Below are 14,042 nucleotides of genomic sequence, written 5' to 3' on the forward strand. Positions count from 1 at the left end.
GGGGATTTTATTTTGCAGGGATAATCCAGTGTTGTGCCCATGGTGATAGGACAGCATGCCAGATCTGTGCCAGAGGCACTGCTATGCCAGGAAACTCCTCTGGCACAGACTGGTCTTACTCGCCTCACAACAACAATGATAGAAAAAGCAGAAAAACAGCTTTCAGTTACTTCTGTTTATATTGGGTTAGAGGTCTGAACAAACACCTTACACTAAACGTTAAACCGTAGCATACATTTTGTCCTGCACAGGTCCTGTATCTTGCTGAGGACTGGAGAGATGTTTTCTCTGTGATCAGCTATAGATAAACTTAAAGGAAATCCCATAGACTTGCATTATAGGAGCCATATCAAGACACCAAAATGAAAGCGACTCAGAGATGGTCTTTTGACCACATTGCTAAAAATCTTTTTTTTTTAATTTCTTATAAAACTGGTAAACAATATATATATATATATATATATATATATATATATATATATATAATAAATCATTTATGTTTTATTTTTTTGCATATTGTAATATATCTGGAGTTAATTTTTTCATTAATACCATTCAAGATTAATTCTTTGTCAATACCTCTTTTTATCTTACTCATTTTTGCTTCTTAGATTAATATTTCATGCAGTTTAAGCCCTGAAGGCATTTTTTAGAGTTGTTTTGTCTGAGTGACACACACAAAAGTAAAGACTCATAACTCCAGAATTAAAGCAGGGAGTTTATTTATTTTTTATTTTTAGAAAATATAATTTACATTACATTTGGACATTCTCATGCTGAGAAACTGCTGATAAAAGACAAAAAATATATAGGCTACAATTTTTATTATAATTTTACATCTTTTTCTTATTCGAAATGCAATAACTCAGGGAGGAATCTATGATGTTTTTGACACATTGTAGTAGGCTACATAGTAAAAAAAAAGTCCCCCCCCCCCCCATTTATCTGCCAATAATTCAGCACTACTTAGGAGGTAATGGAATTGGCTACATGCATTGTAAAGTTCAGACTCTAAGCTTTCAAATGAAATGACACATATTTTGTGTTCATCAAGGCAGTATTTTTGAAAAATATGATTATTATTTTTTTCGTTGCTAGGTGGCGCCCGGGGGCGGTACACTCCGGTTTAGAGGGATTACTCAGCACTCGTTAAGAGTGGATAAAAATGGTTAGATGCATTAAAAAGCTGAGTTTCTAAGCTTTAAAATTATACCCTTTTTTGTGTTATTCCATGTTGGAAAACAAGCATGGACGGTTCTGGGAACATTGGATAACACATTGCATCCCGGAAAGATGAGAGACATGTTTTTAGCCAAGTATGTTACATCACTTTTTAATTGTGAGAGTCTGCTGTAAAGAATGATGTGCCATTCTACGTGTGGTGGCACATACATGTTTCATGAAGTTATGAGCGAAAACGCCACGTGAAATCGAAATATTTGTTTTTAGCTAGTGCCTGTGCACTGTTTTTGTTGTAAACAAAAAAGCGTGTCATTTTACGCAATTCGTGCAGACTCATTCGACGGTGAAAACAACGCAACAGGAGCATGTTGGAGGCTTGATCTGAATGTGTAACGTCTCTGATTTTGTATGCAAAAAGAATGATTGTGCTACCGATTTGGTTTCAGTTGAGACACGCAAACACAGTCCCGCTGGTTTTAAGGGTTAAGTAGATTGATCTAATAACTTGGTGCATGTTTGTTTTTGTTTAGTTTTTTACACAAAGGATGCACCAATATTAACATTCTGACAGATACTACAATAATTATTATAATATTATGGTCAAAAACAGATTGAAGGACAATGTTAAAAAATTATGTAATCGTTTACCCCATAATGATACCTGTATGACTTTCTTCCACGGAACATAAAAAAAAGATATTGTGAATCATGTTCTATGTCAATCAAATCTAACATGGGCCATCTAGTGGTTCAAGATTGAATTTTATGGCAGCAACCATTAAATTGGTATATAGGACTCGTGAGTCGCTATTAATGGTTGTCCGGGACATATGGATTTTTTGAAGGGGCAAGTGAAAGAGAATGTTATTTGCCCGACCGGACAAAATATGGAGTTACAGTAATGTTGGGCGATATGCTCCATTTTCATATTGTCCTATCGTCAGCCTGTGAAATTGGCGATACACGATATTATTGTGAGAGGGGTGGGGCTTAGCCTACTTATTTGATTATTAACTTGCTTATTTACTCAATTTGCTTGTTTTATTACTTCGTCTTATATATGAGAATCTTTTTCAATTTTACTAGCAAAGGTGGAGTGTTTATTAATAGGCTATATCAGGTTATTTCCCGGTATAGTGAGGTAAAAAAAGATCCTATTAATTTTTGTATCTGACTCAGAGTATTTCATCAGTGTGAAATTTACGAACACACATTATCCTCTCATGCCGTTACAGATGCAGCATTTTAACTGTACTTCTGCACGAGGTGAGAACACGTTTTAATAATTTCTTGGGTCAAGAAATAGTCTGAGTGCGATATAGGCCTATGTCCTCCTACCAGTGCTCTCTCTGTCTGGATGCACTTCACATATGCGCACTTCAATAAGCCCAAAGAACGCGGGTTAATGTGTTTTAAATGCTGGGAGAAATCAGAGTAAGGGGCAAAAATCGAGTTATACTTAAACTTATGACTTGACTCCGATAAAGGAAAACGGGTTAATGTGTTTACATGACCACATGCTTTGTCAGTTTATTCAGCGTTCGGGTTAAGAACGTGCATGTAAACGCGCTCATTCCCTGAAAGTGAAAGCAGAAACGGACTGAGCTTTCCGCATCTGTCGCTGCATTAATGGCGCATTCTCTCAGAGACGACGATGGATGTAAAGCAACTATCTTAATTTACTGGCTTAATATTTCTCTTGTGAGCCTACATTAATGACAGTGAAATTTTTTTGAAGAATATTTCTTGTTAAACAAGTGTTTGAAGCTGTTTTTGATTTTCACAGATGGCAGAGTTGTGCTGTGTTCGTGAACTAAAGACTGTTATTAGGCCTATATCATTTTACTGATATTATTATTATTATTATTATTATTCATATTTTGTCAGCGACATCTCTGACTATCGTCGATACACGATACTATTTTCTATCTGCACAACCCTAAGTTAAAGTGAGCAACATCACACGACCAAGAGTGCTGTTTTCCTGAATACCAATTCCTGAATATTGATTGAAATATGAGACCGATGTCATACAACAGCTCAATAAACAGGTAGTTAATATGAAGTCACTTACATTTTAGATGCAATATTGACTTTTTGTTCTATTTCAGCAGCAAAAATTGTACCGAACAAAGATCACAGCAGAACTTCAATGATCAATGATCCATTCATAAACAACTCATTAACATTCTTAAATGAATCAGCCATTTAAACAAATCATTTCAATTAGGGATGTCAATTTACACAAATTCCCATAATCGATCATTGTTTAGGCTAAATTAACGATTGATTAATCGTTAGCCTAAATACTGCAATATTCGTCTACTGCAGTGGAAAATAGCCAACAGCATGACGGTGTGCAAATGCTGCTCAAAAACCACAGTCTTCACTAGAGCCCGACCGATAGGGATTTTTTGGGGCCAATACCGATATTATGGAGTAAAAAAGCCTGATATTATCTGTGTATATTATAATACAGTAGCAATATTATTTGTGCATATTATAGTACAGTACCAGTCAAAAGTTTGGGCACACTTTCCCATTCGTGTGTACAAACTTTTGACTGGTACTGTATATAGAATACAGTAGCCTATACATAATCAGAATATAATATATATTAACACATTTTTTGCAATGATCATTCAAACATGGAGATCAAACACTTGTGTGACAGATATGTAATGGAGGAAGGGTGAATGATCGAATGAGAATGATATATTTGAGCTGTAACCAAACTAGTTTGCATTGCATGTTCTATTCTACAGTATCTCACGAAAGTGAGTACACCCCTCACATTTCAGCAAACATTTCAGTATCTTCTCAAGGGACAATACTATAGAAATGAAACTTGGATATATTTTGGAGTAGTCAATGTGCTGCTTGTATAGCAGTATATGTGTATTGTCCTCTGAAAATAACTCAACATACAGCCATTATTGTCAAAATAGCTGGCAACAAAAGTGATAATAGCTGTACGTCGTTTAACCATGTAAAACCACGTCCTATTCATAATTTTCATGTTTTTGTCTGCTTGACAGGACCATACAAATTTGTGAATCTTGTATTACAGCAGTTAAAATTTGTGCTTTGAGTCCAATTCTCTCATACTGACCACTGGATGTTTAACATAGCACCTCATGGCAAAGAACTCTCTAAGGATTTGAGAATTAGAACTGTTGCTCTTCACAAAGTTGCACTAGGCTATAAGAAGATTGGTAACATCCTGAAACTGAGTTACAGTACAGGCCAGGGTCATAAAGAGATTTTCCAATACAGGTTCCACTCGGAACAGGCCTCGCAAGGGTCAATCAAAGAAGTTGAGTCCTCGTGCTCTGCGTCAGGTGCAGAAGCTGGCTTCAAAAAAACAGACGCATGAGTGCTGCCAGCATTGCTTTAGAGGTTGCAGAAGCGGAAGGTCAGCTTGTCAGTGCTCAGATCATACGCCGCACACTGCAACAAGTTGGTTTGTATGGCCATCGTCCCAGAAGGAAGCCTCTTCTGAAGCTGGCTCACAAGAAAGCCTGCAAACAGTTTGCTGAAAGCAACCTGTCCAAGAGTATGAATTACTGGAACCATGTCCTGTGGCATGATGAGACTAAGATAAACTTGTTTGGCTCAGATGGTGTCCAGCATGTGTGGCGGCACCCTGGTAAGGAGTACCAAGAGAATTGTGTCTTGCCTACAGTCAAGCATTGTGATGGTAGCATCATGGTCTGGGACTGCATGAGTACTGCTGGTACTGGGGAGCTACTGATGACAACTGCCTTGCTGAGGAAGGTGAAGGTGATGGAGTGGCCAAGAATGTCTCCAGACCTGAACCCTATTGAGCACCTGTGGCGTGTCCTCAAGCGGAAGGTGGAGAAGTGCCATGTGTCTAACATCCAGCAGCTCCATGATGTCATTATGGAGGAGTGGAAGAGGATCCCAGCAACAACCTGTGCAGCTCTGGTGAATTACATGCCTAGGAGGATTAAGGCAGTTCTAGATAACAATGGTGCTCACACAAAATATTGACACTTTGGACACAGTTTTGACATGTTCACTTAGGGTGTACTCACTTTTGTTGCCAGCTATTTTGACAATAATGGCTGTATGTTGAGTTATTTTCAGAAGACAGTAAATACTGCAATACAAGCAGCACATTGACTACTCTAAAATCTGTTCAAGTTTCATTTCTATAGTATTGTCCCTTAAGATTTCCTAAAATGTTTGCTGAAATGTGAGGGGTGTACTCAATTTTGTGAGATACTGTATATTATATTATAAATACTGTTACATAATCTTCACTAATGACTTTCTTTTTATTTAGTCACGTTATATAAAAAATAACTTGTATCAATAAATATATCAAAAGTGTCACTGGCAAAACCTTGTTATCTTTTATTATTAGTCTCCAATTCCTCTAGTCTCTACCAGTGGAGGAAGTAGGCTACTCGGATCTTTTTACTAAGTAAAAGTAATAATACCATAATGAAAACGTTTAATTACATATCTACAGTACTTTTACTTAAATACTATTTTAAATAGGCCTAAGTAAATATTCGGCAAAATGTACTAAACGTGAAACTACTCATTATGCAAAATGGCCCTATATAAAGTGTTATAATTATATAAATTATTGGAATATTGCTTTGTTGTAACGTAGCGTTGTATGCAGAATGGGCTCACACTGTGTACGCCGGACGTGGCCGTTGTCGCTCACGTCGCAACAGCTGTTTACCCTGGGCAAAGCGCCACATCCAGTGTAGACAACTTCACTGATTATTATGGGTTCAACTCTCTTTTGTCGAATCGCGCCGCCGGTGTCTTGTTCAGGCAGCAGCAAGAGCAGTGTCTTAAAGGTAAGTTGCTAGTTACCAGTGCCGTGGTGGCTTGAGTCTGTTGAATGGTGATTTAACGCCATGTTGTCACCTAGTTAGTGAGACACTATGCTATGAAGTAAATAAACAATGTCCCCGTCTTTTACTCTCACAACGTTTTCTACATTAGCTAGCTAGCCATGTTTCATACCTTGTCAGTGGAGTGGAAGCTAATGTGTGCGCATCTTAAACCGTGTCTGAAGAGACCTCCTTACTGAAGTGAAAGGGTTGGCTGGTGTCACTACAGTAACATGGGTCGCCATTAGCAAACAATGGAGTGCGCTCTGCTGGACAATGCTCAATAAACTATGTTCTGTAAAAAGAAAAAGTGCATATCTGCGTCATAAACGGCGATACCGACATAAATTGTCAATAGCAAAGAATGTAAAACAAGGCACATATTACTAACGTTAACTGATGGTAAAAAAAAGAAAGAAAGAAAGAGCGCTCACTCTTGATGGCTGATCGTTCACTCGGCACATTTAGATCAAAACTAAACTTACATCGTATATGTAAGTAAAAACTTTAACTGTTGCATGATATATGTATAACGAGTGGTTCCCTACATTATTACAGAATGTTTACTGGACAAGAAGTTTACCGTACGCAAACATCCGAAGCATGCATCCAGAAATCTTTTTAATCATTGCCAAATCAGTGTTGTGAAGTTTAAAAAGAATTACCAGCAATGCCTTGGCAACCATCCACAATACCCTGTCAACTTCTGCATGTACAAGTGACAATTACATTTTTTTTATGTGGATGAACAATTCTTCTCCCAAATTGTCATTTTGAGCATGGCTTTATGCAGAACAAAACGTTCTTTCTAATGTTGATTCTGAAAACAGCAGGTGTCTTGTCTTGTTCGGTGTACAGAGTGGCGTGTTCACCTGTGGATCAGACTGGCTTCACTGCAGTCTAATTGGCATCTCCATAGTGATAGAATAGCACTGTCGCATTTCCCGTCAGAAATGGTTTAAAAACACTTTGTGGTAAATGAGGCTCATCCTTGTCCCATGTTGGTGTTTTTCTCTTCACACGTATTGTGATTTAAAAATTTACAGCATTTGCGTTATACATATATTGTCAGAGTAAAAGCTTTGCAAATAAGAACAGGGAATGCAGGTTTCATGATTATTTTGCACTTTCATCCCAAGCGTAAATTAAACACATTTGTAAATTGTAACTGTTGTAACCTTAAGTTGTAACCTTTTTGTAACTGTTGTCAGTTTAATCATGCGAGTGAATTTAGATAAAGGGTTTTTAGAACAAATGTTGTATACATATAATCACCATCAGCATAAGCATAATACATTTATATTAAATATGAAATGAATGTAATTTTATATCATAAATTCTCATTTTGATTTCATTATAGCTATTAGCTACAATAAATTATTCATTCTAAGAATTGGACATCTTACAAAGTCTGAAAGAAAGTATCCATCTTATCTTTTTGAACTGAATTGCTCTTTCTTTTTAGTGACAGAGTTCAGGTCTGACGTGAGGTGAATATTGCATTATTCACATAAGCACTTTTATAATACAAGGTGGTGATTCGCTGTCAACCCATAGCCTTCATAAAATCATCTTCAGGATGTGCTAGACAAAAAACTGATTATCCATCAGGTTCTGACCCTGATCCTTGATCAGCACTTTATCCCACATGTAAAGACACTTTTATGTGAATAATGATGACTTGGCACTTTAGATTCATTAATGCAGTTTATAATACCAATGAAAGTTTCCATAGAAAGTCTTGCACTCACCTCTTTGTCATGATCGTTCATCTTCTCCTACCCCCAGTTAGAGTTTGATATTGGATGGTGTATAGGACGCTGTTTTAGATGAATTCAGCTGTTCCTCTTCTGTTAAATATGAAATCCTTAGAGATGGAGGCTTATCTGTTACAGAGTGCTGAATGCTGCATTTGTCAAGTTTACATTACAAACATTTCTGAACAGGTGGCATTCCTGTAGCTGTAGTCAGGTGACCATTTGTGTAAAATCTTTCATGTGCTAGTGTTTTTCAACTGGTGGGTCGTGACCCAAAAGTTGGTCACAAGACCGTTTTGAGTGGGTCGCGGGGTGTGTAGTCAAAGAAACAACAACAACCCCCCGTAAATCTAAAAGTTTTTCTGATGCAAAACTTCTATTTTGAAAGACATGTGTGGATGCTGTTGACTCTTCTTTCAATAGCAGTTTAAGTAAAGCGTTTGAGAAAAATGCGTTGTACTGATTGAGTATCTGTGGTCAGATGAGATGTCAGGCTAAACTGTATGTCAGTGCCATTATTCTGTTATTTTCGTAACTTGTTACGAAAGAAAGTCTCTCACCCTTAGGCCCTGTTTACATCTGGTGTTAAGATGCGTTTTGGTCGATCGGATCACAAGTGGACGAGGTAGACACGTTTACACCTGGCTTTGAAATTAGTCTCTTTTGTCCACTTTCAACCACTTCTGTACTGATTTCTTTGAGGAGAGGGTCTATGGGTAGGTAAACGTATGGGTTTTTCCAGATCTTACGATCTTATGTACAAATAAGCACGCACAATTTACATATGAACACAAAAGGAGACGATGAAAAAACATAGGCTTATGGAGAACATCTGCTTTCGTTTCTGCTCTGATAGCTGCAAGACCATGCCGAACACTGAGTGCGTGTTAGAAATCAGGAATGGTGAGAGAACATTGTGCTTGGTACGTTTTTCGTCTTCAAACAGTCTTCAGCCGACAAAGTTTAAGTCCTGTCTGGCTAGCGCACTTCTCACAATGTTTAGGTCAGTAGCCGCTCTTTTGCATATTTGACCACATGAGAGTTTACACTATGAAAGCAATCTGGTCAAATGCGTTTACCTCTGGAAGTGGATCGAAAGTGGACAAGCTCAAAAAGTTTTTGACTGTTTACACCTGTCTTTAGCATCAATCACTTGTGATCCGATCGACCAAAACGCATCAATACCAGGTCCTCAAGCACACACTCTTTAATTGCGCGCAAATGTGGAGGTGCGCGCTGTGTACTGTAAAAGAGCAAATTAAATTACGAGCATGTAGTAGCCTAAGTCATGAAATTACCTAACTTGTATGTCGTGTGTTAGCTGGGAAGGATTTGCATGCGGGTATGGTGTTTATTCAATTCATCAGGATCAGTGTCCATATGTTTCATTTCTTGAAAAATAAATTTGCTTGGTTCCGATTCCTAAAAATTTGGGTCGTGGCTTAATGACCATGCGGAAATATGGGTCCCATGGCCAAACCAGTTGAGAAACCATGTTGGACACAATAATAATAATAATAATAACAAACATAAATTCGCATTCACAGTGCTTTTGTTAAGGTATTGTAGGAAACTCAGAAGCGAAGACCTGGAGATTTGGTTGTATCTTCAGCAGGATTTTTTATTGAGAATACGAGCTGTCGGTAGCTGCAGTCATCAAGTCTAACTAAGGCAGTGTACGTACGTTGTAGTTTATATAGATTTTAGTGGGCAGTGCTTAGATATGGAGACAAAACATGCAAATGAAGTATCCAGGTTTAGGAACCCGTCCTAGAGTGTTACCATTCCTAATCCAGTCATCATAACTATTCAAAGACTGGGACAGGGGCTCCAAGAGCCATTAAAGACAAAGGGTGAGAGTCTCAGTAATCTGACTCATTTAACGTACAATAGAGAGAACAGGACTGGCAGGAATCTCTTACTGGAAACTTTGCTTAACAGCTGATATCATCATCATAACCTTAAGTGCTGAATTCAATGTACTCTACCTTAGTTTTTCATGTTATTGTTATGTAAGGACATGAGATCAGCAGATCTTAAACAGATTCTTAAATTTGTAATCCCAGAGTATCGTTCACCCAAAAAGGAGAATTCTGTCATTTGCTCACCAAATGCTTTTGCCAAACCTGTATAATTTTCTTTATTCTGTGGAATAAAGATGGTCATAGAACGAAAGGCAGTGGGATCTAATGTTGTTCATGAATTCTATTTGCCATACATAAGCAATAGAAATGCTTCTGTGGTGCTTTCTGTGTCGTACTTTGTGGTTGACATTAGTTTATTTGCCTTGATCCCAGGTGAGTCTGGCTCTGTGGTACTGAACGTCTGCCTTACCCGAGACTCAACGCTCCCCCTCCCCCAACCTCCCTGCCACCCTGCCCTACGCCCCACACACCCCTAACCCAGTATGAACGAGGTCAGCATCGTCAGAGAGGGCTGGCTCCACAAGAGAGGTGAGCACAGTTTACTCAATCATTCATCAGGACAGTCTGTATCATAAATTTGAACTGTAAACACTGATTTGTTGTCTGTCTTTTTCTTTATTTTCCCCCGGTGATGCTTTCATCCTCTTGCCATCTACTTCCTTGTATCTCTTCTTCCTCCTGTCTGCAGGTGAATATATTAAGACTTGGAGGCCCCGGTATTTCATCCTAAAGAGTGATGGCTCTTTCATCGGCTACAAGGAGAAGCCTGAGACGTCAGACCATAATCAGCCGCCTCTTAACAACTTTTCCGTCGCAGGTCTGTAACAGTGCTGCCTCACTTCATGCAAACCAGATTGTGTAATATTCTAAAATATGTCTCCCTTAGTTGGTTTATTATTTCTTACTTGCCAATTATCATTAACATAAACTGTTGCTAAGGCTATATATATATATACACACACACACACACACACACATATATTTATATTTATTCGTTTGTCTGACCAATAGGAAATGTAGTCAGTGTTCAACAATACTTTTTTTATAGACTTTAATTTGACAAAAGTGGCAAAGACATTACACAAATTACACATTTAACACACAAATCACACATTTAACTAAAGTGTACATACGAATGTTTGAAAAAGTATAAACACAAACTATATACTACAATTTGACCAAAAATGAAAGAATTCATAAAAAAAAATTACTTTAGTTTTAGTTATTTCATTATTATAATTTTTTTTGGTAACACTTTATTTTACAGTGTCTTTCTTACACACGTTACATGTAATTATTATAGTAATTACTATAAATTGTGCTTAATTACATGGAACTAACCTAATCCTAACCCCATAGTAAGTACTTGTAGTTAATTATTATTACTCAGTACTTAAATGTATAATGACACGGTAAGACGGATACCTTAAAATAAAGTGTAACTATGAGGGGCCGTACAAGCCAAAATCCATTCTTCTACTGTCACACACATACATTCTCCTTTCACATACAAACATTTCTACTCTCACACACACTTAGGCCTCGTTTACACTGCAGGTCTTGATGCCCAATTCTGATTTGTTGCCTATCCAATTTTTTTTGACCGTCCGTTTACAGGTTCTTTCAATTGTGACCCATATCCGATTCATGTGTTTACACTTGCCATACTATCTGAAACATTGCGCATGCTTAAAGGGTTAAATTATTTTGCTTAAATGGACGAACGCAAAATATGATTGATGCTAGCTCTGCGATATATGCAAAGTTCGCCAAACATCACCATGATTATGAGGCGGAGGAGGACGAAAAGTGCCATCATTGCAGCCTGTGCATATGCTCCAGTTATTGTGTTGCGAGAGAGATCTCAGGACTGGTGGGAGCATATTGTGGCGGGCTTTAACGAGAAGCAGTGGGTCCGAATTTTTAGGATGAGCAAGCCAACCTTTGATATGGTGTCAACGTTTGTCCACATTCCTCTCCTACGACGACAAGTTTCGTCGGGCCATCCGTCCCTTTGCAGAAGCGCGTCGGGGTTTCTCACGTCATTAAACCGCGGAGACGTTGCCTAAAGAAAATCCGATCTGCCTGTTTACATGACAGTCGCATTGGCACATATCCGATTTATTTCTAATTTATTTCCACATATGAATGAGGCCTGAAACCGATCTGGAAATATCCGAATGCATGCGTTTGTTTCATGTTTACACTGTCATAGAACCAGTGTTGTTTTTGGCAGCCCTTTTAGTTTTAGTCTTAGTTTTAGTCTTTTGGACGAAAATGCTTTTTAGTTTTAGTCACATTTTAGTCACTTATAAACTTGATAGTTTTAGTCTAGTTTTAGTCGACGAAAACGCAAAAAGGTTTTAGTCAAGTTTTAGTCAATTTTAGTAAAAAAAAAAAATTAGTCTTTAACAAATTAATTTAGGTTAAAAAGTATTGGAAATGGGCTTAGGTTTGACAGGTTGTAGCAAGTGTTGCAATTCATAAAACAACAGTTAACCTTAAAACCTTTGCACAATAAACTAGATTTCCTCATTGATGGAGATGCAGTGCTGCCAAGCTGTACTTCATTGTCGCATTGGGCAGAAACCTTTTATCCCCATATTTCAAGTTATATTTTTTCCATGAATTGATGCTCTTCTAAAATTTCAGCACATTGGCTATTTTCACCAGTAATCACAGTAATAAAGGAATGGTTTACAGTTTAAACAGCAAAAAACTTTGAGCTACTACAACATTACACACAGATAAAGTGGTAACAGTGGAATCACTGCTTTACTCCAAAAAAGCCAGGAATAAAAACATTCTTACTTTGGCAATTGTGGCTTTATTATATAATTAGTTAAATAATTTATGTTATAATTTATGTTTTAATCTAAGTTATATAATAATTCTATATTACTTTATACCAATTAGCCAACTAAACTCTCTCTCGCGCGCAGACACACTCGGTCTCTCTCGCGCGCAGACACACTCAGTTTCTCTCGCGTACACTCGGTCTCTCTCGCGCGCAGACACACTCGGTCTCTCTCGCGTACACTCGGGTCTCTCTCGTGCGCAGACACACTCGGTCTCTCTCGCGCACTTTCGGTCTCTCTCGCGCACTGTTGCTCGCTTGCGCAGTTCGTTTCGCTTTTGTCCAGTCCGGCGCCTCATATCGAAGATGTGTGGCGACTGGCGAGTGACTAGCCGCAGCCGCAGGTGTGTTGTTGTTGTGTGGAATCTGGTGTGTGGCATGGCGGCAGCCGGGTGGTGGGCGTACCCAAAACAAGGATAGGAAGCGGCAGCATTGCTGATACTTTTTTAGATCAAAACAGACAGATTTCACGCAAAACAGGCAGAAATGACATGCATTGTGAACGTCAGACTTAATCATGTTCGTTCCGGCTCGTCTCGTCAACGAAAACTCGAAAACGTCTCGTCATGTTTTAGTCACCTTAGAGCCATTTTTAGCTAGTTATCGTCGCGTTATCGTCATAAAAAAAAGGTGCGACAACGAAATCATTTCGTTATCGTCATCGTTGACGAAAACAACATTGCATAGAACGCATCCGATCTGTGTCACATATGAGCAAAAAATCTGAATTGGGTCACATTTCACTGACAGTGTAAACAAGGCCTTACATTCTCCTTTCACATACATACATTCTCCTTTCACATGCATACATTTCTACTGTAACACACATTCATACTCTTTTCACATACATACATTTCTACTGTAACACACATTCATACTCTTTTCACATACATACATTTCTACTGTCACACACATTCATACATTTCTACTCTCACATACACATACATTCTCCTTTCACATGCATACATTTCTACTGTAACACACATTCATACTCTTTTCACATACATACATTTCTACTGTAACACACATTCATACTCTTTTCACATACATACATTTCTACTGTCACACACATACATACATTTCTACTCACACACTTACATTCTCCTTTCATATATATATTTTATTATATATATATTTTTTTGTATCCATTACTTCCTCTTTAAGCAGGAAGTCACACTCAGACCCGGAAATACATATGCAATACTTGCTCAGCTCTTCATCACAACTTTACAATGATGCTATTCAAAGTAATCCTGTTTTCTTTTCAAGTACAGTTTTTACTTTTTGTAGTAACAATGAACATGAAATCAGACCATTTTTTAATAATGTGCTGGAATGTATTGACCCAATGCAAAGAGAAACAGATTATTTTGTGCATGATAGGCTGCATTGAGAACTCTGTGATCACATTCAATCCCTATGTGGATGTCTCTCAGTCTCAAGA

General features: G+C 37.9%; 1 protein-coding gene across 1 annotated transcript in view; it reads left to right on the forward strand.

The window, feature by feature from the left end:
- akt2 (v-akt murine thymoma viral oncogene homolog 2) overlaps positions 1-14,042 on the forward strand; it is a 28,594-nt gene that overhangs the window by 1,625 nt on the left and 12,927 nt on the right. Inside the window, exons 2-3 of the mRNA XM_084409566.1 lie at positions 10,114-10,269; positions 10,430-10,558. Of these exons, the coding sequence (XP_084265692.1) occupies positions 10,224-10,269; positions 10,430-10,558 (175 nt within the window). The 5' untranslated portion in view covers positions 10,114-10,223. The remainder of the gene's footprint in view (positions 1-10,113; positions 10,270-10,429; positions 10,559-14,042) is intronic.

The sequence above is a fragment of the Rutilus rutilus genome (assembly GCF_951802725.1).
Source record: "Rutilus rutilus genome assembly, chromosome: 5".
Classification (NCBI taxonomy): Eukaryota; Metazoa; Chordata; class Actinopteri; order Cypriniformes; family Leuciscidae; genus Rutilus; species Rutilus rutilus.